Source organism: Ovis aries, chromosome 13 (assembly GCF_016772045.2).
Source record: "Ovis aries strain OAR_USU_Benz2616 breed Rambouillet chromosome 13, ARS-UI_Ramb_v3.0, whole genome shotgun sequence".
In the NCBI taxonomy this organism is placed as follows: domain Eukaryota; kingdom Metazoa; phylum Chordata; class Mammalia; order Artiodactyla; family Bovidae; genus Ovis; species Ovis aries.
Window position 1 is genome coordinate 64,800,420 of NC_056066.1, and position 21,601 is coordinate 64,822,020.

Below are 21,601 nucleotides of genomic sequence, written 5' to 3' on the forward strand. Positions count from 1 at the left end.
AGGGGATCTTCCCAACCCAGGGTTCGAACCGGGGTTTCCCGCATTGGAGGCAGACGCTTTAAGTAGTATACTAACAAATATCTATTTAATACAAAAGAAGACAGTAAAGGAGGAAGAAAAAATAAATGAAATATATAGAAAACAAATAGCCAAGCGGCAAATGTAAATCCAACCGTATCAGTAATAACATTAAGGACATCCCTGGTGACCCAGTGGTAAAGAATCCACCTGCTAACGCAGGCAACAAGGGTTCCATCCCTGATCCGGGAAGATTCTACATGCTGTGGGGCATCTAAGCCTATGTGTGGAAACTGCTGAAGCCCAAGTAACCTAGAGCCCGTGCTCTACAATGAGAAAAGTCCCTGCAATGAGAAGCCCAGTCACCGCAACTAGAGAGCAGCCGCTGCTCGCTGCAACGAGAGAAAAGCCTGCTCGCAGTGACCAAGACCCAGTGCACTCAAAAATAAATAAATATTAAAGAGCCTTTATTTCACTGGCTCCTCATAACACACTTCTGTCCTTTCTTCAAACAAACAAGCAGACAAAGTAAAGCTCAAATCAGACAAGTGATCTGACAAGCACTTAAGTGACACTGCCAGAATTTGACTCCAAGCCCACACTACAGTATGGTAATGACAAAGTAAACAAAGAATGTATCTATCTTTCTAACCCCTGGTGTCTCAGTTTCCTTCAGACTCCCACTTATGACTTTTGGCTAATCCACTCAATCAATAGAGCCAATAGAGCATCACCAGTTCATGGATTAATCCAGGGATTGGCTAATCATTGCCTGTAAACCAAGTCTAGCCTGTTGCCCGTTTTTGTAAGTAAAGTTTTCTTGGAACAGTCATACTCATTCATTTCCTTGTTGTCTTAAGACTGTGTATAAAAGCAGAGTTGAGTAATTGCAACTGAGACTGTATAGCCCACAAGCCTAAAATCTTCACTAGCTTGCCCTTTATAGAGGGGCTTCCCTGGTGGCTCAGTGGTAAAAACTCCACCAGCGATGCAGGAGACAGGAAATGTAGATTCAACCCCTGGGTTGGGAAGATCCCCTGGAGGAGGAAATGGCAAACCACTTCAGTATTCTTGCCTGAAAAATTCCATGGACAGAGGAGCCTGGCAGACTACAGTCCGTGGGGTCACAAAAGAGTGAAACACAACTGAGCAACTGAGTACACACACCCTTTATAGAAAGTCTGGTGACCCCCGGGTTAATCTAACATAACAGCCAGGAATTCATCATCTCATCCATTTCTCAGCCCAGCCCTTTGGCCCCAGCCCATGTCCTCACCACCGTCAGATGCTTGACGAGCTCGGTGAAATTGGGATTCTCACGGTAACTGGCCAGGACCTCAGACTCCACTCGCCGACCTGCCACCTCCAGCACAACCTGGGGCTGCTCCACCTCGAACAGATGCACGCGGCCAAGGCCCCTGAGACCCCAGAACAGTACCTGAAGTTGGGAAGTGGGAGATTCAGGGGCCTGTACCTCACTGAAGGACACCCAGATGAGGGGAGGGCGGGAGGATGTGAGTTCACTACCTCAACACGGAACTCCCTGAGCACCGGGTGCACGTGGGGTGGCAAGGACAGGTGTCCAGAGAAGGGCTCAGCCAGGAGGGTCAGGTCCTGGGGCTCCACATCGCTGGGCACTGAGGGCTGCAAGGAGACGAGATCAGAGCTCAGAGAGGAATCAGGAGGGGAAGTCTGGACTCAGGGTAAAGACATGGAGGACTGCTGGTGAGACAGAAATCCAGAGGAACCTGGCAAGGCTAGATTGGCAGGAGGGGGTTGTCTCGGGAACAGCCATGTGCAGGGAGAGGATGGGCATCTGAGGCAAGGCGATCGACCCATAGCCTGGGTCCTCTGGGGTTGGAGGCCTTGGAAGGTGAACCAAGGGAAGGTCTACTTCGAGTATTCCCTGGAGTCAGGAGGTCCAGGGAGGTGGCCCCAGGACAGACCTGCAGCCCGCATTCTCTGGGGGCAAGGAAGTTGGAGGAGTAACCCTGGGACGTGCCCACATTCCCAGAGTGAGAGGACCTAGAGGAATGGCAGGAGTGGTCCACAGGGTGTCCCAACGAGACCCCAGCACTCTGACCTCAAGCCCGCTACTGTAGTCCAGTTCAATGAGCTCAAAGGTGGCGATGAGCTCCCCCGCTGCCCGGGGCCCCTTCCTCAGGGGGAAGAACTGCAGTTCGGGGTGTTGGTAAGGGTCCTCCATCAGCTTCACCCTCGGGGCGGCCAGCGCCCTGCCCAGGAACACATCGGGGCCCTGCGGGGAGCAGAGCAGTGAAAACAAAAGTAGAAGAGGCTCAGGAAGCCGGGGAGAGCGCACCGAGACGAGGAGAGGAGGATCCTTGGCGGCAGGAACCCAGGTGGGCCCCAGGTCACACTCACGAACTTATTGTGGTCAAAGACATTGACGATCACTAGTGGGGGCTCATCCTGCAGGTGCTCCCTCCTCCCGTCCACGATGAGCTGATCAAACACCAAGAGCTCATTCCACAGAGGGCTCAGAGTCTGCTCCAGGACCTTAAGGGCCGTGCAGGAAGGGAGGTAACAGCAGGTAGTATCAGGAGAACCCGTCACCCCTAAGACCCCCTAGTTCTACATCACCCCCTAAATCAGGGTGATCTGATCCAACATCCCAAAATAGAGGGCAGAAGAGAGACTGGGAGCCTTGGAAGAAATTCAGTTCCCACCCACCTCGTCTCCCAGTGCCCCTCCACCACCCACCTCCTAGCCCAGCCCTCACCCGCGTGGTCTGGCATTGCGTAGAGATGAGGACTCGAGCAAAGGGGTCTGAGAGCCCACTGTCATCTGCTGCCAGCACCCCTCGGGCCTGGTACAAGTGGGCCCGGAGCTGGAAGTAGCTGAAGTCTGGGGTGGAGGGAAAGAAGGGGCAGTGTGAGCTCAGGGACCACTGGAGTCCCTGACCTCAGACCCCTCCGAATCCCCAGCTGAGCATCCAGCCCCACTCACCGTCCCGGTACAGGCTGTGGGGCAGCCCAGCTGAGGGCTCAGGCAGCAGGTCCACGGGGAGCTCTTCAGTGCAGGCCGTGGCTTGCTTGCCCAGCCCCAGCCACAGGAAGAGCTCCAGCTTGGCACAGACTTCACCAGGGGCTGCACCCGGTGCCTGTTGTGGGAGGAGCCATGTTAGGGCCCCACGTCTTACTACCCCTGCAAGACCAATCATCTTGCTTCTCCGAGGCAGGCCTCTGCTCTCTGTATCACCAGATCCCTAATTCAAAGAGCACTCCCTGGGGACCTCCCTGGTGGTCCAGGGCCAAGACTCTGCACTTCCAATGCAGGGGACATGGGTTCGATCCCTGGTCAGGCAACTAAGATCCTACTTGCCTGGCAGCATGGCCAAAATAAAAACCAAACAAAAAAACAAAGAGCACTCCCTGTACCTGACCCTCTTCATGCCCTCCACCTGAGACTCCATCATCCCTAACTTCCACTCCCCATCCCCTCTGCCCAACACTGCCACCTCCTATGCCCCAAACCCCAGACCCCAAACCACGCTCTGAGTTCTGCACTCCGCTACCCCACACTCAGCCCTCTGTCCCCTCATCCCCAGCACATGAGGTTCCCTGTCCCTTACCCAGAGGTCACAACTCACCACCAGGGACCCCTGCTGGTGTCTATCCCAAGGACTCTTCATTTAGAAATATTCTGCCCCCAAATCAGCTGAACTTATCAGCAACTAATTAGTCCCATTTTCATAACCCAGCCCATCTGTCAGAGCCTAGTCAGCAGAAGGGCCAATTCATGCTCAGAGATGACAAGATCTGCTGTTTATCTCACATCAAAGCTCACCTGGGTAAAGGCACAATTTCATTTTGGCATTTTAGATAATTAAGAGTTTGGTATCCTTTTAAAAATTTTTTTTGCCATGTGGCACAACATGTGACATACTTTTAAAAAATTATAATAAATTTCTAGTTGAAACATTTTAATTTGCTAGAAGTTGAAAAATCAAAATAAAAACTTTTAATTAAAATTTTTGACTAAAAAATTTTAATTAAAAAAAGTTTAAAAAATAAAATAGAGTTTTAAGGGAATTCCCTAGCGGTTCAGTGGTTAGGACTCTGCACTTTCACTGCCAAGGACACAAGTTTGATCCCTGGTTGGGGAACTAAGATCCCACAGGCAACATGGTGAGGCCAACAATTATAAATAAAAAAATAAAGAGTTTGGGACTCCTACTGTGCACCGTGTGGCTCTGCCCCAAAGCCTGTGCCACCCTAAGAGCCTTATCCCACTCCAATCCCCAGCACCCTCACCCCCCAGGACCCCTCACTGTGAGCAGCAGGCTCTGGATCTTCCCACAGTCCCGGCCCCGTTCCTCCTCCACCACAGAGAACAGCACATCCTGGGCAGGAATCCGGGCCCAGGCCACACGGCGCCGCCCATTGAACATCCAGACCAGCACATCCGGGAGGGGCGGCTGGGGCTGCAGGCAGAGAACTGGTTACAGCGGTGAACTTGGAGTTGAGACCACCTGCTCCCACAGCTTCCACTGGATGGACAGGCCAGATGTCCATCTCCAGCCCCGACCTCTTCCCAAACTGCAGGTCCATCTGGCCACCTACGTCCTGGACACCTCTCCCCTGGATGCCCTACCCCTACAGGACTATTTTTTTTTCCTGGTCTCTCTATTTATTTATTTTTAATTATGTTAAAATACACAAAACATGGGCTTCCCTGGTGACTCAGGTGGTAAAGAATCTTCCTGCAGTGCAGGAGATCCAGGTTTGATCTCTGGGTTGGGAAGATCCCCTGGAGGAGGGCATGGCAACCCACTCCAGTATCCTTGCCTGGAGAATCCCATGGACAGAGGAGCCTGGTAAGCTACGGTCCATGGGGTTGCAAAGAGTCAGACATGACTGAGCAACTAACACTTCCACACTTTCACTCGGACATAATGTAAAATTTCCCATCTCAGCCACTGTTAAGTGTACAGTTAGGTAGGACATTCACATTGTCGTGAAACTATCACTGTTGCTCACCTCCAGAAGCTTCTTCAACTTTCTTCATCAGTAGGACTGACACTCTGTAGCCATTAAACACTAACTTCCCATTTTCCCCTCCCAGCCCTGACAATAACTATCCTACTATCTCTCTATGAGGGACTACTCTAGGTACCTCATATCAGTGGAATCATATGTATTTGCCCTTTTGTGATTGGCTTTTTCCATTTATCATAAAGTCTTCAAGGTTCACCATGTTGGAGCATGTGTTAGCTTGATTTCCTTCGTTTTCCCTCCTCCCAACCTGATTTCTCTGCAGTGATCCCCACCTCTCCTTCCACTACTCTGCTTTCCAGCTGTCCCTTTGCACATGTTCTTTATCCTTTCATACTTGCCAAACTCCAACATGCCCTTCAAGGTCTGAGACCAAGGACTTCCCTGGTGGTCCGGTGGTTAAGCATCCGCCTGCCAATGCAGGAGATGTCAGTTCGATCCCTAGGTTGGGAAGATCCCACATGCCAAGGAGTAACTAAGCCCATGTGCCATAACTTCTGAGCCCATACTCTAGAGGCCATGCTCCACAACAAGAGAAGCCACTGCAATGAGAAACCCATGCACTGCAACTAGAGAAAGCTGATATGCAGCAACGAAGATCCAGCCCAGCCATAAATAAATGCATAAATACGATTTTTTGAAAAAAAAAAAAAAGAAAGAAAAGAAACCTGAGACCAATATCCAGCTCCTCACTCTTTGATCCTAAGGACATCTTGGTTCTGGTAGTCAGAACTGTCTGTGCCTTTGGAATGACTGAGCTTCAGAGTAGAACAGAAATGGCTTTGAAGGCTAACTCCGCCACTTAACCAGCCATGACATGGTGGATCCATCACTTTCCTTCTCTAAGCCTTAGTATCTGCACTTGTCAAATGAGGTATATCTTCCCAAGGTTGTTGAATTACACAGGGTAACACATGCAGATACTTAGCAAAGGAAACTTTCTAAAAATGTGAACTTCCTTTACCCTTCCCATGTGTTGTGTTCAGAGCTTCAGACCAGGGAAGTCATGCCAAGGAATGTACTCTCAAATCTGCTTCCGAAGAGATCTGACTGTTCCCCGCATCTCTGCTGGGTCCAAGAATGTACAACACCCTTAGCTGCTCCAAATGGAACTTGGTTCTCTATTCAGAGCAACGGATCCTATGGCCGGGCATGGATCCACAGGACTAATAAAGGCCCCTGGTCGGCTTAGGAGAAAGGGTATTCAGGGTGGGAAAATGGATGCGTAAGGCATTACCTCCTGGGCCAGGAAGCGCAATTTCACCAGGAGCTTCTTGGCCAGCGCCACTTTCTCTGGCACATTTCTCTCCCTCAGGCCCCGCAGGAGCCGCAATCCTTGCTTTGCCAACAGGTTCTGAAAAGTCAGGAAGAGAACATGAGCGGTGGGTCTCTGCTGGGTGCCCCTGATCCCCTTCCCCAGATCGTACCAGGCTATACACCAGCAGTTTCCCTCGGCATCGATCCAGGGCGTTGGGCCGGGTCATCGTCCTGCACTCAGCACCATGGCAAAACTGTCTGCATGAGCAGGGGCAGGCGTGGCAGGTGGGAACCCTGTCCGTTAGGGGCCACCTTCTGCAGAGCAGGCCTCCCACACCAGCCTCCCTCACAGCTCCTCTCAGTCTTGTTCCCAAACAGGCATCCTTGGGGCTTCCCTGGTGGTCCAGTGGTTAAGAATCCGCCTTGTAATTTTAGGGACATGGGTTCCATCCCTGGTCCGGGAAGATCCCACATGCTGTGGAACTATAAAGCCCATGGGCCACAACTACTACTGAACCAATGCTCTAGAGCCCACAAGCTGCAGCTACAGAAGCCCCCAGAAGCCATGCTCCGCAGCAAGAGCAGCCACAACAACGAGAAGCCTGCACACCGCAACTAGAGCCATGACGATCCACCACAGCCCCCAAATAAAATAATCTTTAAAAAAGAAAAATAACAGCCCTGGGGAAGCCTAGAGAGACGGGGTGGGGAGGGAGGGGGGGGGGGGGTTCAGGATGGGGGGACACGTGCACCCGTGACTGATTCCTGTGGATGTATGGCAAAAACCACCACAATATTGTAATTATCCTCCAATTAAAATAAATTAATTGTTAAAAAAGTAAAAAATAACAGGCATCCTTCCTCAGTTAAGGACGGCTTCTATATTTGGACCATTTCCCAACTCATCAAGGCCAGCATCGCTCTGGAGCCCTAGAATATACTAGAAATTAACTATTTACTGCCCTGGCTACTCAGTGTAGCCCAGGCCCAACAGGATTGGTATGACTTAGTTAGAAACACAGAATCTCAGCCCCACCCTGACCTTCTCTGTCAGAAATCTGCATGTTTATAGTCGGAGGATTCAAGTGCATATTAAAGGCTCACATGGGCTGTACTTGACAGTTCCAACATGGACTAAAGATAGTTTCAAGAAAACATGCCCAAACCAAGTGCATGAGTTCTAATGACTGCCCCACCCCATCTGTCTAAAAGCAAACCCTGCTTCACTTCAAAACTTCCAAGTCTCCTTCACTGCTCTTTCTCTCACTCACACTCCACAGCAACCCATCAGCATAGCACTTTTTATTGTTGTTGTTCAGTTACTGTCGTGTCCGACTCTGAGACCCAATGAACATGTCATATCACTTAGCATATCACTTAGGCTCTGTTTTCAAAATACATTCAGAATCTGACTACTTTCCTCCTTTCCAGGCCCACCCTGGTCTAAGCCACCATCACTCTCTCCAAGATTATTGCAATAGCCACCTAGCTGTTCTCATTTCTTCCACTCTTACCCTCTGGCCTACAGAATGTTCTCAATACAGCATCCAAAATGAGTTTTTCAATGCTTTTCAGACCATTTCACTCCTCCCCAGAAGTTTCTCATCTCAGAGTTAAGAACAAAATACTTAGAATGGTCTTAATGGGGAGATTTCCCTGGTGGTCCAGTGACTAAGACTTGGAGCTCCCGATGCAGAGGGCCCTGGGTTCAGTCCCTGGTCAGGGAACTCGATCCCACCTGCTGCAGCTAAGAATTCCCATGCCACAACTAAAGACCCCATAAGCCAAAATGAGGATAGAAGATCCCACAGGCCTACTAAGACCTGGTAAAGCAAAATAAATACATAAAAATATTTTTAAATGGCCTAAAAGGCCCTACATGCTCTATTTCTCTTTAGTTCCCTGTCTTCATCAAATATTACTCTCCCCTCAAGTTCAACCCTACAGTCACATTGGCCTTTTTGCTCTTCCTTGAATACCCCAAACCTATTACCTCAAGGCCTCTTATTAGCTGCTCCCTATGCTGGAATGTTTGGCCCTAGACCTTCCCATAGCTCATTCTCCCCTTCTTTGTTAAGGCTTTTGCTCAAATACCTCTTCACAGACCTTCCCTGGTCATCCCATCTCAACAACCCCTCCCACTTTCTCCATCTTCATCTCTGCTTTTTCTGTCTCTCTAAATAGAATGAAAGCCATGGCAGGGACTTCATTTTGATTACCACTGTATCCTCAGGGCCTGGCACCTAATAGATGCTCAAAAAACACTTGTTGGGTTAAGTAAAATGATTTTAATCCATGGAATTTGGGCCCCCTTTTGACCCCTCCTCAATGATTTCTTAACTTTTAACTGTGGAAATTTAAATATATATATATATATAAAATAAGTGACTCCAAAGATTTTTCACCTAATACTGCTCCCAGAGCTTATCTTTTTAACTTATAAAGCTCTTTACTTCAAGACTTCTACTGACAGACACAATTTGAGTGACAAGGGTCAAAACTGCGCCTGCCTCTTGAGAAACCTGTATGCAGGTCAGGAAGCAACAGTTAGAACTGGACATGGAACAACAGACTGGTTCCAAATAGGAAAAGGAGTACGTCAAGGCTGTATATTGTCACCCTGCTTATTTAACTTATATGCAGAGTACATCATGAGAAATGCTGTGCTGGAGGAAGCACAAGCTGGAATCAAGATTGCCAGGAGAAATATCAATAACCTCAGATATGCAGATGACACCACCCTTATGGCAGAAAGTGAAGAGGAACTCAAAAGCCTCTTGATGAAAGTGAAAGAGGAGAGTGAAAAAGTTGGCTTAAAGCTCAACATTCAGAAAACGAAGATCATGGCATCTGGTCCCATCACTTCATGGGAAATAGATGGGTAAACAGTGGAAACAGTGTCAGACTTTATTTTTGGGGGGCTCCAAAATCACTGTAGATGGTGATTTCAGTCATGAAATTAAAAGAGGCTTACTCCTTAGAAGGAAAGTTATGACCAACCTAGATAGCACATTAAAAAGCAAAGACATTATTTTGTCAACAAAAGTCCGTCTAGTCAAGGCTATGGTTTTTCCAGTGGTCATGTATGGATGTGAGAGTTGAACTATAAAGAAAGCTGAGCACTGAAGAATTGATGCTTTTGAACTGTGGTGTTGGAGAAGACTCTTGAGAGTCCCTTGGACTGCAAGGAGATCCAACCAGTCTATTCTAAAGGAGATCAGTCCTGGGTGTTCATTGGAAGGACTGATGTTGAAGCTGAAACTCCAATACTTTGGCCACCTGATGTGGAGAGCTGACTCATTTGAAAAGACCCTGATGCAGAGAAAGATTGAGGGCAGGAGGAGAAGGGGATGACAGAGGATGAGATGGTTGGATGGCATCACCGACTCAATGGACATGTGTTTGGGTGGACTCTGCGAGTTGGTGATGGACAGGGAGGCCTGGCATGCTGCGGTTCATGGGGTCGCAAAGATTTGAACATGACTGAGCAACTGAAATGAACTGTACTGTATAATTTCTAAAACTTCACTTATTAACATTGCTATTGATTAAAAATTGACAAGAGAAAAATATCTTCTTGACAAGATTTAGATCCACAAAATTGGATTCAGGAAAATTAAATGTGGTAGAAATAACAGCAGCACACACAAAACCACACTGGGTAAAGCTATAAAGAGTGAAATATTATATGAGTAAATCTTTCATTGAAAGTTCTCTGCCAAAAAATAACTTTAGTAATAAAATAACTAAGACTTCCCTTGTGGCTCAGATGGTAAATAATCCTTCTGCAATGCAGGAGAAAATGGTAACCCACTCCAGTATTCTTGCCTGGAGAATTCCATGGACAGGGGAGCCTGGCAGGCTACAGTTCTATGGAGTCACAAAGAATCAGACACGACTAAGCAATTAAAACTTTCAAAAAAAAAAAAAATCAGTGAAGTGAAAATGGAAATAGTTTCATTGCATCATATAAAACTGGATTAAATATGGTTGCTCTTTTGGAGACATAGAGAACATAGACAGAGAAGAGAGCCTTACAGTGAAATCCAGGGGCACAGTACATGAAATTTGTAACATTCAGAGGTCAAGATAGGAAAACCAGGGACATGGAAGTCAACAGGAGAGTCTTTCAAGAAGGAGGGTGGGGTCAACTGTGTTCACCTCAGTGTTTCACTGAACTGAAAGGTTGATTGAGATAAAGAAAGAAAAGTAACCACCACCAACCAAGTCTTTAGCTGAGTTCTCCTCTTCCTCCCTCCCTCTAAATGTTGGAGCTTGCCAGGTCCCTGGAATTTTCTTTTTTCCTTTTTCTGCTCTCTAGATGATCTAATCCAGTCCCATCTCTGTATTAACACCTCCCAATTTTACATTTTAAGCTTTGAACTCTCCCTAGAGCTCAACTCATAGCTAATAGCCTAGCAGATATATTCGTTTAGAAGTCTAACAGAAGTCTATTTCAGGGACTTCCTTGGTGGTCCAGTGGCTAAGACTCGGCACTCCCAATGCAGGGGACCAGAGTTTGATCCCTGGTCAGGGAACTAGAGCCCACATGCCACAGCTAAAGAATTCACATTCCACAACTAAACATCCCACATGCAACTAAAGTAGCCAAATAAATAATATTTTCAAAACAGAAGTCAGAGTTAACAAGACCCAAAATGAGCTTTTTTTTTTTTTTACTGTTCCAATTTTTTTTTTTTAAATTTTAGTTTTTTATTTTTTAAATTTTAAAATCTTTAATTCTTACATGCATTCCCAAACATGAACCCCCCTCCCACCTCCCTCCCCATAACAACTTTCTGGGTCATCCCCATGCACCAGCCCCAAGCATGCTGCATCCTGCGGCAGACATAGACTGGCGATTCAATTCACATGATAGTATACATGTTAGAATGTCATTCTCCCAAATCATCCCACCCTCTCCCTCTCCCTCTGAGTCCAAAAGTCCGTTATACACATCTGTGTCTCTTTCCCTGTCTTGCATACAGGGTCGTCATTGCCATCTTCCTAAATTCCATATATATGTGTTAGTATACTGTATTGGTGTTTTTCTTTCTGGCTGACTTCACTCTGTATAATCGGCTCCAGTTTCATCCATCTCATCAGAACTGATTCAAATGAATTCTTTTTAATGGCTGAGTAATACTCCATTGTGTATATGTACCACAGCTTTCTTATCCATTCATCTGCTGATGGACATCTAGGTTGTTTCCATAAAATGAGCTTTTGATATTCCCTCCCCTCCCACCAGAACTTCTCCTCCTCTCATTTTCCATAGCTCAGTAAAGGGCACCATCTACATAGTTATTCAAGTCAAAATTGTAGGAGTCATTCATAACTCTTCTCTGCACATTTCCCAAGTCCCCTAAGACTATTCATTAGTGGGTCTTGAGATGTCACTTTCACAGACTCATACTGCCTTTGAATCCAGTCACTCTGTGTCCATCCTAGATTCAATTCAACCATCACCTCAGTTATTACAAGGCCCTCTGCTTCCTCTCATATCATCCCTCCCCTACTGATCATTTAAAGGGATAGGTTAAGGTATATCCCTTTTCTTTTCAAAATCTTCAGTGGCTCCTCATCTGAGGAACTGGAAGGTGTGTGGAGATTAGAGGAGAGGGGGAAAGAGTTTCTTGAAGGGGAGTGGCCTAACATCCAATAATTTCCATCAAGTTCCCTCCACAATCATCTCCTCACTCTCCTGTAAAGTGCCGATCAGACTGTAGCATCCAGGGTCCAGACAGCTATCATGGGTTTCCCTTACCCCAGAGTCTGCAGCAAGGAAGGAGAGGCTCTCCGCTCACCTGCTGCCTGCCACCAGCTCTTCCAGTGCCTGCTTCAGCCGTGTGCAGGCCCCAAGTCCTGGACGGCGCTGCAGAGTCTCAACCTCCTGCAACCCCTGGTCCTGGGCCAAAGGGAGAGGGTCAGACTCCACCTCCTTTAGACCACACCCTCATCCCAAGGCCCCGCCCACTCACGACAGTTCCTCTTGGCCCCACCCTTCTTTGACTTCAAGTAATTCTGGGTTCGGTTTCTCAAGCCCTCCGCTGGCTGCATGGCTATGAGTCCAGGCCCCCGGGAGCTCTACTCTTGTTCTTCCTGGGTCCAACAGTTCTGAATTCCAGCCCTCCCACAATTTCTGGTCTTCTCAGCTCTCCCGGAAGCTTTCATCTGATGGGGTGTTGGGTAACCCTGGTGCTTTACTCATTAGCCCCCACTTCACAGGTCAGGGTGTCCGGAATGCCCCTCTATCCCGGCCTCGCCCTGTGAGCACCCGCCTTGCTCTCACCAGCCTCTCGGCCACTCTCCGCACACAGTTACTGCTCTGCAGGCGCCACAAATGATTCTTCCAGCGGCTCCACACACATACACAGGGCTTGCGGTGACGTAGGGGCAAGCAGAAGTAAGGCCTGGGCAGGATGCAGAGGAGCAGAGTCTGCAAGGGGCAGTCCTGGGCCACTGGGAATCCCCCAACACCTTCCTTCCAGCCACCGGGAGCACTCACCCACTGCCATCCATGGGCTCAGGCCGCTGAGCTGGGGTTCCCAGCTCCTCCTCCTCCGCTGGCCCGACTCCCATGTCTGACTCCAGCAGGAGCTGTTCCTCCCCTTCTGTGTCCTCTGCTTCCGCCCCCACCCTGGACCCTTGGCTCAACTGCTCCTTTCTGCGACCTGCATCACCTGCCGGGAGCCACAAGGGTCAGTGGGTACCAGCCTGAGGGGTCCCTCCCTCAACCTGTGTCTCAATAGTTAAGTCAGAGCCCACCCCTTACTGAAGGTCAACTGTTCCTTCCAGTGGTCTAAGTCTGGAACAAGAGTGACCACCCTCAAACCCACTGCCCTTAGGGCTTTGGTTAGGTCTCACACCGATGGAGATCTCAAAGCTGATGGGCTGGGCAGCCATGGCCGGGTCGATCATGGTGGCCTCGAAGAGCACAGCGAAGAGCAAGAAATCTTCACAGGGCGCCAGGGCATTCTGGAAAAGGCGGGTCAGGATGGAGTCAGCCGCCACCCTCCCAGTTTGCAGCCTGGACTATGCTTGGTCACAATGCCCACAGAAGGACATGCAATGAAGGCCTAGAAGATTCGCTGCTGGTGTCCTGCCTCCCTCTGCCCCTTGTTGTCCCAGTTCTTCGGACCCGGGACTTGGTCCTCTCTGGTTCATCTCTGAGTTGTCACCCTCCTCTTTCCATGATTATAATATACATAGGAGCACATGTGTACACACCGTGCAGTCTTCACCCAGGTCACCAAGTTGAGACACCCCACCTGCCCTGGTGTTTAAGGCCTGGGATCTGGGTACACACTCCAGAGCTGAGAATGTGTACCCGGCCCCCTTACTAAACTTCAGCCTCACCTCTGGCAGCGGCAGCAATTCCTCCACTTCCACCTCCATGGCACTAGGAATCTCAGGCGCATCAACACTGGAGCTGGTATCTGGGTGCTGCTGTATCCCTGCAGGAATCTGGCCACGCCTGGCTTTCTTCTTCTTCTTTCCTGTGAGCCGAGACAACCTGGACCCCTGTGGGGCCTGGGGAGGATAGGGTTCAGCTCTCCCTTCCAACACTTCCATGGACACAGCCACCAGCAGTCGGCCTCGGAAACAAATGCCTTGGCCAACGCCTTCATTGAGATTCTGAAGACCGTCCCGGAGACCCGTACTGGGGGGTGAGCCATAGAGAGGTATCCAGGCCGGGCCAAAGGTGGGGTTAAACCCCGCTGTGGGGAGGTGAAGGGGACAAAAACAGTGTTTTGGAGGGAAGCGTGGAGCAGGTAGGTACTAGTTTATGCTGAGGAAGAGGGGTGTCAGATTGAACCTCTGGACCTCTGGAAGGAAAGCCTTCGAACAGCTAGGGCCTGAGAGCTAAGGACCAAGACCTGGGAGAACTATTTTTTAAAAACAACTATTATTTAGTTGTTTGCTTTGGGCTGCACTGGATCTTTGTTGCTGCCTACAGCCTTTCTGTAATTGCGGTGCTCGGGCTTCTCATTAGAGTGGCTTCTCTTGGGAGCACAGGCTCTGGGGCGTGGGCTTCAGTAGTTGTGGTGCACCGGCTTAGTTGCCCCGCGGTACGCGGAGTCTTCCTGGACCAGGGACTGAACCCGTGTCCCCTGCATTGGCAGGGGGATTCCCAACCACTGGACCACCAGGGACGTGCCCAGGGAGCAGCTCGACAGGAAAGACGCCCCGGGGGCGGAGCCAGAGGCCTGGAGGTGGAGTCAGCATTGGGGTGGAGCTACAGCAGGCCCGGTGAGGGTCCGGAGGAAAAGGTTAATGCGGTCAGGGCTTGTTTTCCTGCAGGTCAATCTGTAAGAAGAACTGGGCTGCAGGGATTACTGGATATTCAGCTGTAATTAGGATTCTTGTCAACAGAACCAAACCAAGGGTAGGGTCTGTAGTCTGCGGGCGACAAGTGGGACTGTGAAGGGAGGGGTCGGCTTGGAGCGAAATAGTCACTTGGCATAGACCAGACTTTCTAAGCGGAGTTGGGTCGGGAGGATGGGGTTTGCTGTCGGGGGCGGGACCCTGGGTACACAGGGACAGGGAGGAGGCACGGCAGGATGCACTTACCTGCGCGGCCGGAATGCGAGATCTGCGTCAGGTCCAGCACGTGCGTGGCGAGGGCCGCATCGACGAGCGGCGCGTCGTCCCGTAGCTGCAGACGAAGGCCGCGCGTTAGCGGCGGGAAGAGCTCCACAAAGCTCAGCTGCTCGTTCCATTCGGGCGCGGTGGTCTCACTGCGTACCGACGTCTCGCCCTGAGCGCGCGGTGAAGACAGGCGGAGAGCGGTCAGTGCGGATCCCGGCCTGGGCCTCCGCTGAGTGGAGACAGGAGGGACTTACCTGCTGCCCCAGGAAAGACACCCTCACGTACGGGTCCACGGGGACGCGCTGGTCCAGCAGGGCATGGGCCAGGCTGCCCAGCAGCCCGGGGCGCAGCGCCGGAAGCCCCTCCGCGCGGTACACGCGCACTCGCAGCCGCGCCCACGGCCTCTCCGCTGGCACCCGACGTGGCAGCAACAGGTTCCTAGGGGAGCCGGGCGCTGAGGGACCCAGAAGCCCTAGGCTCGGCCCCTTGCCTTCTCCGCATCCAGGAAGCCTCGCCCGGTCCTACTCTTCCCCCTCCCCACTCTCCACACCAGCTCACTTCTCGATGTTTGAACTGTGGCCCGGGTCCGGGGGTGGCAGTGGAGGGGGCAGGTCCCCGCGAGCCCTCACGGACAAAGTGACCTTGACGAAGCCTTTGGTCCCGGCGCGGGTGTCCCGGGGGTCGCGCAGTGGGGCCCATTTCTGATAGAAGTGGCCATCTGGGGAAAGAGGAGTGGGCCCAGGGGTCAGGGGGCCCGTCGGGATGCTCAGGGTGGTTGTGGAGGCTGGGATTAGAATGCTGGACAATAGCCGGGGTTCAAGTCCGGCTCAGTAGGGAGGAGCAGGAGAACGGGCCAGTCAGCCGTCGAAAGAGACAGCTGTCTTACAAGTTAGTACACTGGGCTCGGTGCCCAGCGGGTCTGCTTCCCCTGTCCACGCAGAGGAGTCTCAATGACGCAGGCGGGGAGTGTTCAGTACCTGGCTGTTCGAAGATCATGCCCAGGTCCATCCTGAAGGTACCGATCCGAGTGGCCATAAAGGGAAGGGTCTGCGAATGGAAAGCCTAGGGAAAGGTGGTGTTAGTCTGGATCTTCGGCATCTCTCCTTCTCTGACGGCAACCTCTCATCCCAACCCTCTCACCGTAATCTCCAGCAGCAAGTTCTGGAGGTGAAGCCGGGTCTCGTGAAATTCAAACAAGAAGTACTGGGTCGAAGTGGGGAAGCAAGAGAATTGACAGCAGGTTATATGTGGAGGGTTCTCACCCTCTGGCCCCTAGCCCTTGTAAAGAGAACGCCCTCTTTCCTCCCTTCCCCACTCTACCCCAATTCGGTGACCATACCCCTTTTGCACCGTTTCCAGCACCCAGCGCTTGGCCCCAGGCCAGCCAATAGGCTCATTCCGCCCCGCCCCAGGCCAAGCCCCCTCCACGCACAGGTCTTCTCCTGGGTCCCGCCCATTCTCTCAGGCTCCTCCTTCCCTGGTTGCGCCCACCTCATTGTAGAAGGGGCAATTGGTGCCGCGCTGCGTGGCGGTCACTCGGCGTTGCTCTCCAACGCGCACGGCCACGTAAGGGTTAATGTTGACTCCCACCAGCTTCTGGGCCTCCAGCACCGTGACCCCGACCTGAAGGGTAAGGAAGGAGGAGGAAAGGAAGCCAACCTGCCATGGTTTGAGGGAAGAACGTGTGTGGAGAGCTGATGGTACTCCCCAAGGGTTTGGGCCTGGTGGGAGAGCGGTACCTGGAAGTCCTGGGACCTGGACACCTGGAAAGGATCCCCGCGGGCCAGGCCCCGAGCTCGGCTGCAGAGAGGGGATTACGGTCAGCTCTCACTTCATTTCCTCCCCCTCTGTACACACACTCTGGCTTGGTGCTGGTGCTGAGATTTCTCCCCCTAAACTTTTGGTTTCTAAGTCCTTCCAGCGCGTAAATCGGCTTTGCCAAGTCTGGAGAGTTTAGGCTGTCTGTGCTAGTTGCTGTTTTGGGGCACGAAAAATGCCAGGTCTGGCGGCCGCAAGCCCTGCCCCATCTGAGTCGCAGGAGAAGAAGCCGCTGAAGCCCTGCTGCGCCTGCCCGGAGACCAAGAAGGCACGCGATGCGTGCATAATTGAGAAAGGAGAAGAGCAATGTGGACACCTAATTGAAGCCCACAAGGAGTGCATGAGAGCCCTGGGATTTAAGATATGAAATGGTGGTCTGCTCTGGGAGTGAATAGTTCCTGAAGAATGAAGAAGATTCAGTAACTTTGGGAGTTCCAAAATAAAAAATTATTTATAATTTATTTTTAAAAAATCCCTGGTTAAAAAAAATAATAATAATAAGTCCTTCCAGTATTGTCTGGCCTCCATCTCAACTCTACACTCAGAATTCGACTCATTTCTGGAGCCCTAAAACCATTCGTTCATTCAGCAAAGACTGATGGAGCGCCTGCTATATGCACCAACTCTGTTCTAGGCACTGGAACGCTGCAGAGAAAAAAAGAGGTTAAATTCCTTGCCCTCATCAAGCTGGCATCACCTTCATTGGTTCCAGAAGCCATGTATGAGTCAGTGTAACTGTGTGAATGTGGCAGTGTCTATGCAGAAGAGTGAATGACCCTTGACCCCAGGATATCCACTCCCCACCCATACCCTTGGAACCCTGTGTTTGTGAGGGTGGACAAGCATAGGCCTGCAGGTATGAGCAGGTGAGGTTGACAGACACACTGGTAGGCTATGGGAGCAGGTGTGCAGGGCTACAAGTTACCTTTTGAGTGGGCTGAACACGACGCCAGAAAGCTCCACATCAGGCTCATCATCCAGCTCCAGCGCCAGCTCATCGTCCTCATCGTCCTGCTGACCTGCTCCTTGAGCTAGCCTGCGGCCCAGTGCCACTGCCCGCCGCTCCAGCCGGGCCTCCCCAGGCCTGACAGGAAAGGCCCTCCAGGAACATGTCTGGGACCTCTCACCCGTCTCTGGACACCCATCTCTGACGTCCCTGACTCTAGGACCCATCCCTGACTCTGAACCGGAGAGCCCTCTAATTCCAGAATTGACCCCTTATTCTAGGACTGACTTCTCACCCTGGAATTGGTCCAGTACTGATCCCAGACCCAGGAACTGACCTCATATTACTGGGTCCCAATCCCAAGACTGACCCTGTAACCCAGCTCATTCCCACATACTTACTCCAGCTCCTGGAAGCCCACATTGGGGATGATCAGCTCTGAGCTGGGAGAAAGAGAAATGACAGGAGAGGGCCAGGTCTGACTACAGAGTTACAAACTGGGCAGCATGGGTCCATGAGTCATCACATCCAGCAGATCCACAGGGGAACTGGTTACCATTCTCCTTTACCGAGGCCTGCCTGGGTCTTGCTTAGGTGGGTGGGAGGTTTACCTGTCCCGAATGGGTGCTCCAAAGTCCTCTTGTGCCCAGACTCCAGTTGCAACCTCTGGAGGCTGGTACTTCAGGTCAAGTTCCACCTGGACCTAAAACCAGATCTGCAGTGGGCCTCAGGCTACTGAGGCTACCCTGAGGCTAGGAAAACCCCAAAGACAGTGCCTTTTTCTTCATCTATAAACAGAGACCCTCCTGGCCCCATCTGTGGTGACTTTGGTTCCTCTCTGATCATTAATAGTAGTGGCTGAAAGTGTGAAAGTGTTAGTCACTCAGTTGTGTCTGACTCTTTGTGACCCCATGGACGCATGGACTGTAGCTTGCCATGCTCCTCTGTCCATGGGATTTCCCAGGCAAGAATATTGGAGTGAGTAGCCATTCTCTTCTCCCAGGGTCTTCTTGACCCAGGGGCAAAGCCCAGGTCTCCCACACTGCAGGCAGATTCTTTAGCATCTGAGTCACGAGGGAAGCCCCAAATGATAGTGACTACTCTTAAGCTATTAAGAACTTACTAAGTGCAAGTAACCTCTTGAAGGGGCCCAACACAACTCCAAAATAATCTCGTTGCTCTTGGAAATACACTAATGTGCCTTCACAGCTCTGCATGATCTGGGCCTTGCCAAACTTTCCAGCTGCATCTGTTAGGGGATCTGCTTTGCCCTGCACCCCAGGTATGCTATCTCAGGGTGCTGGGCTTTTGAATATGCTGGTTCTTCCACCTAGAACAGTCTCTCCTCCCACTTATTTAACTCCTATCATATCTTTCAATTCTAAGCTCAAACACTACTTCCTCAGGGAACCTTTTCTGAACCCTATATAGGTCACATCTCTCCGTTATACATTCTTCCATCCCCCTACCTGCTATTTTGTAACATCCTTCACAGGCATTTTTGCATTCATTTTTGTGAATATTCTTTTTTAACTTTTTTTTTTTTTAACTGTGCCAGGTCTTCATTGCAGCTCACAGGATCTTTAGTTGCAGCATCTGAACTTTTCGTTATAGCTTGTGGGATCTTGTTCCCTGACCAGGGATCAAACTCCAGCCCCCTGCATTGGGAGCATGGAATCTTAGCCATGGGACTACCAGAGAAGTTGCTGAATATTTGTTTAATGTTTGTCTCTCTCTGTAGATATGGAGTTCTAAGAGGGCAAGTCCTTATCTGGTTTTGCTCACCACTCAATCCTCATTGCTTAGAACTGCACTTGCTTGTAATCAGGGCATAACAAATGATGGCAGGCTGAGTGAAAAGCTCGACATTTTGTAGGATTCCATATAAGGTAAGTGAGGAAATGGCCTAGAGAAGCTGAATAATTTGGCCAAGGTCTCAGGTGGGAAGTGGAGGACTTGAGATTTGAACCCAAGTTTACTTCTATGAGGCTATGCTGACTCCCCATGAAACACCAGGAAAATCCATCCAGGCTCATCTTTGTCTCCCACAAGAATTGCACCTGGTGCAGGGTCATGGGGCCAGAACTTCTTATCTTCTCCCCTTGCCATATCCCTGGCCCTCAGAGCTAAACCTGATTCTTGGCCCTGGGAGCTGTTATCCAAGACACCCTGACTCGGGGGCCATGTTACTACTCCTATCTGGGTCTGAGTTTTCCCCTCTGAGAAATGGAACCCACTTCTAGAGAGACCCTCAGGCTTGAGGGTGGCAGGCTAGGGGGCTGGTGGAACTCACTGGAGACACACGCAGATTCTTGTCCACTAAGGCCTCCCGCAGCACCAAATGCCCGGCAGTCTGTAGATGCTGCAGGGAGATCACAAGTGTCCCCAGAGACCTGGGGGTGCGGCATGAAACGAAAAAATGACCCAGGAGAATGGCCCCAAGGCCCTCTCTACACCCTTTGCATCTTTGGTTCCCCAGGCCTACTCACCTGGGGCTGAACACACGGCTGCAGTTGACCACCTGAACAGACAGACACTCCCCAGCCAGAGGAGCTCCATAGTGTGGCCAACGGAAGAGCTGGGAATAGGAAGAACCTTGTGACACCCAATGCTGGGCTGACACTGACCCCCAATCTATAGCCTATTCCCAAACCTGAAATAGGAGCCAACAAATTGAGAGCTAACTCCACGGCTGATCTCCTAAACCAGGAGCCAGTCCTCCCCAATTAGGGCTGATCTGGGGCTAACTATCAATCAAGAACTAATCTCCCCAGTCTTGATCCTGACTTGTCCCGTACTGAGACTAACCTCTCGAGCATTAGACAACCCCACCTCCTGAGACTGTACCATCTCCCCAAATTCAGGAATAAGCCTCCCAGCCCCAGGATGGACTCAGATGGGGTACAGATCAGCTTCTCCCCATCCAGAACCCAACCCCACTCACCTCACCTATATCTGCTTCTCGCCCACAGTGAATTCTCCTCGTTTTCTGGGTAAAACCTACTCAGAATTGAATCTAGTCATTTATCATCTCCTCCCCCTACACACACACAGATCATCTCTCCATCCAGTCTTGGCCTCACCCTCCCTGGACTCACCCTCAAAGAGCCATAGAAGATACGGACGGAGGGAGGCAGAGAGATGGAGACATTGGGCTCAAGGACAAAGGAGACAAACTGTAGAGATGCCCAGAGATGAAGCGGGGGACCTGCAGAGAGGAGGGGCCAGAGCTCCCGATATCTAAAAGTTCTCAGAGAATCCCTGCAGACCTCACCTCGAAAGCTGAGCCTCACTTGCCGGTCATGGGTGCCTGGCAGCCCTGTTAGTCGCCGCACACACACAGTCAGAGCCATTGTCCCAGGGCCACTGGCTCTGCCTCTGCCCGCCTGCCCTCCTGCCCACCTGAATCGCCTCTGACTCACTGAACTCACTTAGCAGGTTCAGCAATCCCTGCCCTTTAGTCAAACACAAAATCAGCAGGCCTGGGGGTCATGGGTAGGGAGGCAGTGAAAGGACAGAAAGATAGGGGTAAGTCAGGTCCCTGTGGTCAGTTTAGTCCTCTTTGCCTGCCCCAGCTTCAGCCTCTGTCCTGCATCCTTATTGGCGGGGGCAGATGCGACCAGGTGGGGATGGAGGCAAGGGGAGAGGGCTGGACCCAGTCTGGCCTCTGCTAGCCTGAGGACTCAAGGACATGGGGCCTCATGTTGTTCCCTGTTTACCTCTCAGTCAAGCAAATTAAAACAACATTAAAAAAAGAAAAGAAAAGTGAATCCCCTAGCCCCCAACATTAGCATGTAGGGACTCAACATATTTTTTGAATTAATGAGTGAACGTGTGTCCCTAGCTTGCATATAGCAGGTATTCAAAACGTTTCTTCTTTTTTTAAAGATTTATCTGGCTATTTATTTTTATTTTTCGGCTGTCGCGGGTCTTTGCTGCTGCAGGCAGCAAAGTA

The 21,601-nt window shown here is 50.7% G+C and overlaps 2 protein-coding genes across 8 annotated transcripts in view; one reads left to right on the forward strand and one right to left on the reverse strand.

Annotated features, from left to right (window-relative positions):
• LOC101120595 (fer-1-like protein 4) overlaps positions 1-21,014 on the reverse strand; it is a 40,512-nt gene extending 19,498 nt beyond the window's left edge. For all 7 annotated transcript variants that reach the window (XR_009595965.1, XM_027977131.2, XM_027977132.2 and 4 more), the window contains exons 1-28: positions 20,921-21,014; positions 20,591-20,646; positions 20,136-20,224; positions 19,940-20,039; positions 18,258-18,349; positions 18,048-18,089; positions 17,626-17,784; positions 16,622-16,682; positions 16,374-16,505; positions 16,023-16,085; positions 15,860-15,944; positions 15,441-15,600; positions 15,137-15,320; positions 14,865-15,051; positions 13,650-14,011; positions 13,160-13,268; positions 12,799-12,973; positions 12,583-12,703; positions 12,098-12,198; positions 6,461-6,548; positions 6,271-6,387; positions 4,310-4,462; positions 2,986-3,139; positions 2,759-2,883; positions 2,401-2,535; positions 2,102-2,275; positions 1,546-1,662; positions 1,295-1,456 (exon numbers count right to left, since the gene is read on the reverse strand). Coding sequence is in view for 6 of the 7 variants with exons in the window: in XM_027977131.2 (XP_027832932.1) it covers positions 1,295-1,456; positions 1,546-1,662; positions 2,102-2,275; positions 2,401-2,535; positions 2,759-2,883; positions 2,986-3,139; positions 4,310-4,462; positions 6,271-6,387; positions 6,461-6,548; positions 12,098-12,198; positions 12,583-12,703; positions 12,799-12,973; positions 13,160-13,268; positions 13,650-14,011; positions 14,865-15,051; positions 15,137-15,320; positions 15,441-15,600; positions 15,860-15,944; positions 16,023-16,085; positions 16,374-16,505; positions 16,622-16,682; positions 17,626-17,784; positions 18,048-18,089; positions 18,258-18,349; positions 19,940-20,039; positions 20,136-20,224; positions 20,591-20,646; positions 20,921-20,999 (3,582 nt within the window). In the remaining variant the exon portion in view is untranslated. The remainder of the gene's footprint in view (positions 1-1,294; positions 1,457-1,545; positions 1,663-2,101; positions 2,276-2,400; positions 2,536-2,758; positions 2,884-2,985; positions 3,140-4,309; positions 4,463-6,270; positions 6,388-6,460; positions 6,549-12,097; positions 12,199-12,582; positions 12,704-12,798; positions 12,974-13,159; positions 13,269-13,649; positions 14,012-14,864; positions 15,052-15,136; positions 15,321-15,440; positions 15,601-15,859; positions 15,945-16,022; positions 16,086-16,373; positions 16,506-16,621; positions 16,683-17,625; positions 17,785-18,047; positions 18,090-18,257; positions 18,350-19,939; positions 20,040-20,135; positions 20,225-20,590; positions 20,647-20,920) is intronic.
• On the forward strand, positions 16,809-17,163 carry LOC101117181 (cytochrome c oxidase copper chaperone). Its single transcript, XM_012189124.4, has one exon. The coding sequence runs from the start codon at positions 16,876-16,878 to the stop codon at positions 17,065-17,067; it is 192 nt and encodes a 63-aa protein (XP_012044514.1). The 5' UTR covers positions 16,809-16,875; the 3' UTR covers positions 17,068-17,163.
• Positions 21,015-21,601: the final 587 nt, after the last annotated feature.

Coding starts and splice junctions, on each gene's coding strand:
- LOC101117181 (XM_012189124.4), top strand. CDS start 16,876: ATGCCAGGTCTGGCGGCCGCAAGCCCTGCCCCATCTGAGTCGCAGGAG.